Raw genomic sequence first — 9901 nt, forward strand, 5'->3', positions numbered from 1 at the left:
TAATAGTAGGGGATTTTAACTATCCTAATATTGATTGGGACAAATATAGTGTGAAGGGTATAGAGGGTGTGGAAATCTTAATATGCATTTAAGAGAACTTTTTTAGTCAGTATGTAACAAACCCAACATGAGAGGGGGTGATTTTGGATTTAGTTTTGGGTAATGAAGCTGGGCAGGTGGAAAGGATATCAGTGGGAGAGCACTTGGGTGCCAGTGACCATAATTCAGTCAGGTTAAAGTTAGTTATGGATAAGGACAAGGATAGACCAGGAATAAAAGTCCCAAATTGGGGAATAGTTGAGGTGTGATTTGGACACAGTGGACTGGAAACAGCTACCTGTATGTAAATCAGTGTCAGAACACTGGGAGATATTCAAGAAGGAGATCCGGAGGGCTCAGGCCAAACATGTTCCCTTAAAAAATAACATTTCTAGAGCCCACTGGATGTCTAGGGACTTACAGGGGAGGATAAAGAAAAAAAGGGAAACTTATGACATATACCAACAGCTAAATACAGTAGAATCTTTGGAGGAATATAGAAAGCTCAGAGATAAAATTAAAAAGGATATTAGGAATGTTAACTGAGAGCATGAAAAGTTCTTGGCAAGCAAAATTAAGGAAAACCCAAAGATGTTCTATAAATATATTAAGAGCAAGAGGATAAATAAAGAAAGGGTAGGGCCGATTAGAGACCATGAGGGTACTCTTTGTGTGGAGGCGGAAGATGTTGGTATGGTTCTTAATGAATACCTTGCGCCTGTTTTCACAAAGGAAAGGGGCAATGCATATACTGCTATCGAGGAGGAGTATGAAATTCTGCATGAAATAAACATAATGAGAGAGGAGGTATTAGGGGGTTTAGCAGCTTTGAAAGTAGATAAGCCCCAGGCCCGGATGAAATGCATCCTAGGCTTTTAGGCGAAGTAAAAGAGGAAATAGCAGAGGCCTTGACCATCATTTTGCAATCCTCTTTGGATTTGGGCATGGTGCCGGAGGACAGCTAATATGGTACCCTTGTTTAAGAAGGGAGAAAGGGATAGGCCAAGTATTTACAGGCCTGTCAGCCTAACATCAGTGGTGGGAAAATTATTGGAAAAAATTCTGAAAGACAGGATAAATCTACCTTTAGAAACGCAAGGATTAATTGGGGATAGTCAGCACTGATTTATTAAGGGAAGATCATGTTTGACTAACCTGATTGAATTTTTTGAGGGGGTGACCAGGATGGTTGATTAGGGTAGTGCATACAATGTAGTGTATATGATCTTTAGCAAATCTTTTGTTAAGGTCCCACATGGTAGACTGGTCACGAAAGTTAAAGCCCATTGGATCCAGGGCAAAGTGGCAACTTGGATCCAAAATTGGCTTAGAGGTAGAAAGCAAAGGGTAATGGATGATGGATGTTTTTGTGACTGGAGGGACGTTTCCAATGGGGTTCCCTAGGGCTCAGTACTGGGTCTGAGGCATAGAATACATGAGCAGGGAGATTATGCTTAAATTGTATAATACACTGCTTAGGACACAGCTGGAGTACTGCATGCAGTTCTGGTCATCGTATTATAGGATTATGTGATTGCACTCGAGAGGGTGCAGAGGAGACTTACTAGGATGCTGCCTGGAATGGAGAATCTTATCTATGAGGACAGATTGGATAGGCTGGGTTTGTTCTCATTGGTACAGAGGAGGCTGAGAGGAGATCTCATTGAGGTGTATAAATTTTTGAGGGGTTTGGATATGGTGGACAACAAGGGCCGATTTCCCTTGGTGAAGGGATCAATTACGAGGGGGCATAGTTTTAAGGTGGTTGGTGGAAGGTTCAGAGGGGATTCGAGGTGAGGCTTCTTCGCACAGCGAATTGTGGGGGTCTGGAACACACTGCCAGGAAGGGTGGTGGATGCAGAAACCCTCACCACATTTACAAGATGCTTGGATGGGCACTTGAAGTGCCGTAACCTGCAGGGTTACAAATCTAGAGCTGGTAAGTGGGATTAGACTGGATACCCTCTTGTTTACTGGTGCAGATATGATGGTAAGTACTGCAGGGAATCAAATACAGCCAGGGTGATCTCCTGGACGAGTTTCGATCGGCTGGATGGGTCGGAGAGGAATTTTCCCATTTTTTTTCCCCAATTGACCTGGGTTTTTAAATCTGGTTTTTTGCCTCTTCCAGGAGATCGCATAGCTCCGGTTGGGATGGAGTGTAGAATGTTGCGATGCATGGGGTATCGCAGTTGTGTGGGGTGGACTGGTTGGGCCGGATGCTCTTCACCTTTCCACCATGGTTCATTGTTCATAGGTTTATATATAGCTAGTGACCGAAGGCCGTGTACGTCTTTGGCAGCCGACACTGACGTGATGGGCTGAAATGGCCTCCTGCATTGTAGATTTCTATGTTTCTATGAGGCTACTCGGTAGGTTGTATCACCGTACTGATGAAATATAAGGATCAGTTTCAGAGCTTGCCTCTCTTAGCAGTGGCAGGAGACAAGCCTGTCTTAATGAGTAGAAATTGGTTTGGATCACTGAAGGATGATGCCAAACAGTTTCTGAATGTGTTCTGCGAAACAGTCCAATCCAAGGCTTCAAGGTGAGTGTCAGAGTGCAGAAGGATGCTAGACCAGTTTACTGAAAGCCACATCCTGTACCATACACACTCAAGTAGAAAGTTGAGCAAGAACTCAAAAGACTGAGGACATTATCTCTAAGGTAGAAGAGATTGGTAGAGCAATCAAACATTACACAGTTATGTCTATGCTTACCTAGCAGATGGCTGGCCAAACCAGGTATCATAGAAAGATATTTATCCATACTTTATTCATAGAAATGCATTATCAGTGGATAAAGATTGCATCATGCAGGGTGCAAGACTAGTTATTCCAAATAAGTTCAGGTCCAAATGTTAGAAGGTCTTCATGACAAACACCTGGGAATGTGTTTGACCAAGAGTTTTGCACGGAGTTACTTAAGGTGGCCAAGTCTGGATAAAGATACCGAGTGCATCGTTAGTCAGTGTATAACATGTCAATCGGTAAGTAAGAAACCACCATCATGGAAATAGCCTCTTAGGTTGTGGCAAAAGTTACATATAGATTTTTCTGAGCTAGAGGACAACAATTGTTCATTGTGATTGATAGCCATTCAAGATGAGTAGAGGTGTTCCCGATGTGGAAAATAACAAGTAAAACATTAGGTAAGTTGCGAAGATTGTTTTCTTCATATGGCCTACCAGAAAAAATTGTGTCTGATAATGGGCTGCATTTTTGTTCAGAAGAATTTGCACAGTTCATGAGCAGAAATGGTGTGAAACATACCAAGGTTCCACTGTACCACCCTGCTTCAAATGGTGCAGCAGAGCTCAAATTACAAATTTTAAACATGCCCTCATCAAGCAAATGTTGGATCCACATCCAAGGAAATGGCAGTTGTCGTTGGACCACAAACTAGCAAATTTTCTGATTACTTATCGTAATACTCCTCATGAATCTACTGGTAGAACACCAGCAGAGTTGTTTCTCAAACGACAGCCACAAAATAGGTTCTCGTTGTTAAAGCCAAACTGGCACTGTCAGTAGAAAAGAAGCAATTAAGACAGAAAGAGAATCATGATAGAGGCAGACTAAGAGAGAGAAGTGTGAAATTGAATCAGAAGGTTGGAGTGAAGAACTATCACCATAAATGGTTAAAGTGGTTACCAGGAAGAGTAGTGAAGATATGTGGTCCTTGCACACATTTGGTCAAGATGTTTGATCATGGAAAGTTTAGGTTTGTTCACATTGATCATATTTTACCTACAGGTATGGAAGGATTTGAAAGTTGGGATAATTTGATTACTTCTGATGAATCAGTTAGTCTTGTTACAAGTGGAGTACCAATAGCAAATCTTACATCAGATACACTAGAAAAAAGTCCAAGAGAAACTCATAATTTAAGTGTGAGTCCGAGTCAGGCAGACAAACAATCTGCAGTTGTAGAGAGTCAAAATATAGATCAAGGGTTGCCCTTGGAGAAAAACTCTCCTCAGGCTCAGCCTAGAATGAATCTGAGTTCCACACCATGTTTGGAAGGTTCTGTTCAAGAGCGAAGGTATTCTCTTTGAGACAGAAAACCAGTGGTTGAGTTTGATTAGTAAGTTTGATTTTGTTGCGTATAACCATGCAAGTTATGTATGATGATTATTATTTTAAGATTACTTTTTCATTAAGGAGGGAGCAGTATAATATAGAGCTCATCCTAGTGGACTGCAGCTTCACCTAGTTGACTACTGCGGTAATGCAACTATAGCTGTAGCTAATAAAATGATCATGTGACAAGGATTGTGATGTTGTAAAGAATATATCACAGAACTCCCTTCCCTGACAGCACTGTGGGTGTACCTTCACCACAGGGACTGCAGTGGTTCAAGAAGGTGGCTCACCACCATCTTCTTTTCAAGAGCATTACACTTTCCTTCAGCCACTGAGCCAATTTTGGATCCAATTTTCCACTCTCCCTTGGATCCCATGGGCTTATACTTTTCTGATCAGCCTATCATGTGGGACCTTGTCAAAAGCCTTGCTAAAATCTATGGGACCGAAATTGGTGAAGACCCCCGCCCGCCCATGTGCTGCCCAAAGGACCGATCATGGCTGGTGAGGTATCTGAAATATAGAAACATAGACATAGAAACATAGAAAATAGGTGGAGGAGTAGCCCATTCGGCCCTTCAAGCCTGCACCACCATTCGATAAGATCATGGCTGATCATTCCCTCAGAACCCCTTTCCTGCTTTCTCTCCATACCCCTCAATCCCCCTAGCAGTAAGGGCCATATCTAACTCCCTTTTCAACATATCCAATGAACTGGCATCAACAACTCTCTGCGACAGGGAATTCCACAGGTTAACAACTCTCTGAGTGAAGAAGTTTCTCCCCATCTCAGTCCAAAATGGCCTACCCCTTATCCTAAGACTGTGTCCCCTGGTTCTGGACTTCCCCAACATCGGGAACAATCTACCTATATCTAACCTGTCCCGTCCCGTCAGAATCTTGCAAGTTTCTATGAGATCCCCTCTCATCCTTCTAAACTCCAAAGTATAAAGGCCCATTTGATCCAGTCTCTCCGCATATGTCAGTCCAGCCATCCCGGGAATCAGTCTGGTGAACATTCGCTGCACTTCCTCAATAGCAAGAACGTCCTTCCTCAGATGAGGAGACCAAAACTGAACACAATATTCCAGGTGAGGCCTCACCAAGGCCATGTACAACTGCAGTAAGACCTCTCTGCTCCTATACTCAAATCCCCGAGCTATGAACGCCAACATACCATTTGCCTTCTTCACCGCCTGCTATACCTGTATGGCACCTTTCAATGACTGATGAACCATGACAGCCAGATCTCGTTGCACCTCCCCTTTTCCTAGTCTGCCACCATTCAGATAATATTCTGTCTTTGTGCTTTTGCCCCCAAAGTGGATAACCTCACATTTATCCACATTATACTGCATCTGCCATGCATTTGCCCACTCACCTAACCTGTCTAAGTCACCCTGCAGCCTCTTAGCGTCCCCCTCACAGCTCACATTGCCACCCAGTTTAGTGTCAACTGCAAACTTGGAGATATTACACTCAATTCCTTCATCCAAATCATTGATGTATATTGTAAAGAGCTGGGGTCCCAGCACTGAGCCCTGCGGCACTTCAGTAGTCACTGCCTGCCATTCTGAAAAGGACCTGTTTATCCCAACTCTCTGCTTCCTGTCTGTCAACCAGTTAACTATCCATGTCAGTATATTACCCCCAATACCATGTGCTTTGATTTTGCACACCAATCTCTTGTGTGGGACCTTGTCAAAAGCCTTTTGAAAGTCCAAATACACTACATCCACTGGTTCTCCCTTGTCCACTCCAGTAGTTAGATCTTCAAAAAATTCCAGAAGATTTGTCAAGCGTGATTTCCCCTTCATAAATCCATGCTGACTTGGACCGATCCTGTCACTGCTTTCCAAATGCGCTGCTATTTCATCCTTAATAATTGATTCCAACATTTTCCCCACCACTGATGTCAGGCTAACCAGTCTATAATTACCCGTTTTCTCTCTCCCTCCCTTTTTAAAAAATGGTATTACATTAGCTACCCTCCAGTCCATAGGAACTGATCCCGAGTCGATAGACTGTTGGAAAATAATCACCAATGAATCCACTATTTCTAGGGCCACTTCCTTAAGTACTCTGGGATGCAGACTATCAGGCACCGGGGATTTATCGGCCTTCAACCCCATCAATTTCTCTTCACATATCTGTAGAAGCTTTTACAGTCAGTTTTTATGTTCCCGGCAAGCTTCTTCTCGTACTCTATTTTGCCCCTCTTAATTAAACCCTTTGTCGGTCCTCTGCTGAATTCTAAATTTCTCCCCGTCCTCAGGTTTGCTGCTTTTTCTGGCCAATTTTCTGCCTCTTCCTTGGATTTAACACTATCCTTAATTTCCCTTGTTAGCCACGGTTGAGCCATCTTCCCCATTTTATTTTCATTCCAGACAGGGATGTACAATTGCTGAAGTTCATCCATGTGATCTTTAAATGTTTGCCATTGCCTATCCACCGTCAACCCTTTAAGTATCATTTGCCAGTCTATTCTCGCCAATTCACGCCTCAAACCATCGAAGTTACCTTTCCTTAAGTTCAGGACCCTAGTTTCTGAAATAACTATGTCACTCTCCATCTTAATAAAGAATTCTACCATATTATGGCCACTCTTCCCCAAGGGGCCTCGCACAACAAGATTGATAATTAGTCCCTTCTCATTACACATCACCCAGTCTAGGATGGCCAGCTCTCTAGTTGGTTCCTCGACATATTGGTCAAAAAAACCATCCCTAATACACTCCAGGAAATGCTCCTCCACCGCTTTGCTACCAATTTGGTTAGCCCAATCTATATGTAAATTAAAGTCTCGCATGATAACTGCTGTATCTTTATTGCACACAATCCTTATTTCTTGTTTGATGCTGTCCCCATCCTCATTACTACTGTTTGGTGGTCTGTACACAACTCCCACCAGCGTTTTCTGCCCTTTGGTATTCTGTAGCTCCACCCATACCGATTTCACACCATTCAAGCCAATGTCGTTCATTACTAGTGCATTAATTTCCTCTTTAACCAGTAACGCCATCCCGCCTCCTTTTCCTTTCTGTCTATCCTTCCTAAATGTTGAATACTCCTGGATGTTGACTTCCCAGCCTTGGTCATCCTGGAGCCATGTCTCTGTGATGCCAATTACATCATATCCATTAACTGCTATCTCTGCAGTTAATTCGTCCACGTTATTCCGAATACTCCTCGCATTGAGGCACAGAGCCTTCAGGCTTGTCTTTTTAACACACTTTGCCCTTTTAGAATTTTGCTGTAATGTGGCCCTTTCTATTTTTTGCCTTGGGTTTCTCTGCCCTCCACTTTTACTATTCTCCTTTCTATCTTTTGCTTCTGTCTCCCTTTTATTTCCCTCTGCCTCCCTGCATAGGTTCCCATCTCCCTGCCATATTAGTTTAACTCTTCCCCAACAGCTCTAGCAAACACTCCCCCAAGGACACTGGTTCCGGTCATCCCCAGGTGCAGACCATCCAGTTTGTATTGGTCCCACCTACCCCAGCTCCAAAACACGGATCTCGAACTGCCGTAGCTGGTGACACTTTCTGCACACGTGGTCATCTCGGCCATGAGAAGCGTCCAGGACTTCTCACATGGCACAGGATGTGCATTCCACAGGACTGAGCTGCTCTGCTATGCCTCTATTTAATAGACTAAGAACTAACCTTGCAAAAATAAACTTAAAACTAAAAAAAACACTGACCAGCTACTCACCAATCAGCTCCTTCCCTTGTGCCAAAGTCACTTTTTCTTTTCTGATGTCACACTTTCGAATTCTGCCTCTGTTGAGTTGCTGCTGATCTCACTCTGCTCCCGCTCAGATCTCGCCCAGGTCCACTACCTCCTCCGCTCTCGGGCCTGCACTCTGTGCCTATCCCTTTTATTCCATGGGCTTCAACTTTGCTGGCAATCCTATTATGTGGCACTTTATCAAACACCTTTTGAAAGTCTATGTACTCCACATCAACTGCATTGCCCTCATCAACCTTCTCTGTTACTTCATCAAAAAACTCACTCAAGTTAGTTAAACACGATTTACCTTTAACAAATCCATACTGGTTTTCCTTAATTAATCCACACTGTCCAAGTGACTGTTAACTTTCTAAAAGCTTCCCCACTTCCATGGTTAAACTGACTAGACTGTACTTGCTGGGTTTATCCTTACATCCTTTTTTGAACAAAGGTGTGTAACATTTGCAAATCTCGAGTCCTCTGGCACCTCTCCTGTATCCAGGGAGAATTGGAAGATTATGGCCAGTACTTCCGCAATCTTCATCTTTACATCCCTCAGCATCCTAGGATGCATCCCATCTGGTCCTGGTGATGTATCTACTTTAAGTACAGCCAGTCTTTCTAGTACCTCCTTTTTATCAATTTTTATGTCATCCACCTTTTTCAGTATAACTTTGGCAGCATCTTCTTCCTTGCTAATCACAGATGCAAAGTACTTATTTAATACCTAAGCCATGCCCTCTGCCTCCATGCGAAGCTCTCCTTTTTGGTCCCTAATCGGCCAAACCCCTCCTCTCACTACCTGTTTACTATTTATCTGCCTGTCGAAGACTTTTAAAGTTGGAATTTTACTCCCAATACCATCTTTGGTTTTACTTTTTGAATGGAATTGTCCTTCCAATCATCTCACTCTCTACTTCTACTCAGGCAGATGCTATCAGAACAGTAAAAATAAATACTTGCATTCATATAGTGCCTTTCACGACCACCGGATGTCCCAAAGCACTTTACAGCCAATTAAGTATTCACTGTTGTAATATAGGAGACACAGCAGCCAAATTGTGCACAGCAAGCTCCCACAAACATCAATGTGATAATGACCATATAATATGTTTTAGATGTTAAATATTAGATAGATTAAATATTTGCCAGATCACCAGGGATAACTCCCTTGCTCTTTTTCGAAATAGACTTCTACCTGAGAAAGCAGGCAGGGTCTCATCTGAATGACAGCATCTCTAAAAGTGCAGCACTCCGTGAGTACAGCCCAGGTTTTTAGGCTGAAGTCGCTGGAGTGGGATCTGAACTCACAACTTTCAGTAACTCAGAAGTTGACAGTGCTATCAACTGAGCCACAGCTGGCATTAGTGCCAAGTGTGATTGCTATAAACAGATCACTGAACCTGTCTATTGTCTGGTAATTGCTGATAAGAATCTTAGATCAATGTAAAAATAATTAGACTATTGCATACATTCCATTCACAAATTGTTGTTGCAAAGTGCATTTTATTCAAATGATAAAGGTTACCAGTGCAACTGATATCTACGCTACAGAAGGGATTGTTCAAACTAAAATCTAGGCTTCATCAGATAAAAGAATTAAACTACCCATCGATGTAGCCAGAAAACTTTGCTCTCTTTAATATCTGAATGTTTTAAGTGTTAGAAACAAAGAATGTTTGGAAACTTACCATTTGTGCTGAGGAACTGACATATAAGAAGACAGAATATAACATCCATTTTCAGAGGAGTCAAACGCACAACTGATAACAATCTCTGTTCTGATCAAAAAGGAAGTAACTGGGTGTCAGGTGACAGAAAACCAAATGACTAACCAAACTTGCATTATTCCTCTACAGTCAGCACCTACTTTAAAAAAAATTCTGCAAAAGCCTCCTGGGTTTCACATAGATAAGGGGGTGATGAAAAGTTGTATCTGAAATGTTCACTTGTCTCTCTCTTTCAAATCTTGCTGGATTCTTTGTGCATCGCCAACATTTTCTGTTTTCATTTACAGGGCTAGAAATTTGGTTGTTTAGCGCCACCAT

General features: G+C 42.5%; 1 protein-coding gene across 1 annotated transcript in view; it reads right to left on the reverse strand.

The window, feature by feature from the left end:
- Window positions 1-9604, reverse strand: part of LOC139255165 (nectin-1-like) — a 222651-nt gene extending 213047 nt beyond the window's left edge. The window contains exon 1 of the mRNA XM_070873879.1: window positions 9545-9604. Coding sequence (XP_070729980.1) covers window positions 9545-9593 — 49 coding nt within the window. The 5' untranslated portion in view covers window positions 9594-9604. The remainder of the gene's footprint in view (window positions 1-9544) is intronic.
- Between the last annotated feature and the right edge of the window lie 297 nt (window positions 9605-9901).

Source organism: Pristiophorus japonicus, unplaced genomic scaffold, assembly GCF_044704955.1.
Source record: "Pristiophorus japonicus isolate sPriJap1 unplaced genomic scaffold, sPriJap1.hap1 HAP1_SCAFFOLD_588, whole genome shotgun sequence".
NCBI classification, from domain to species: Eukaryota; Metazoa; Chordata; class Chondrichthyes; family Pristiophoridae; genus Pristiophorus; species Pristiophorus japonicus.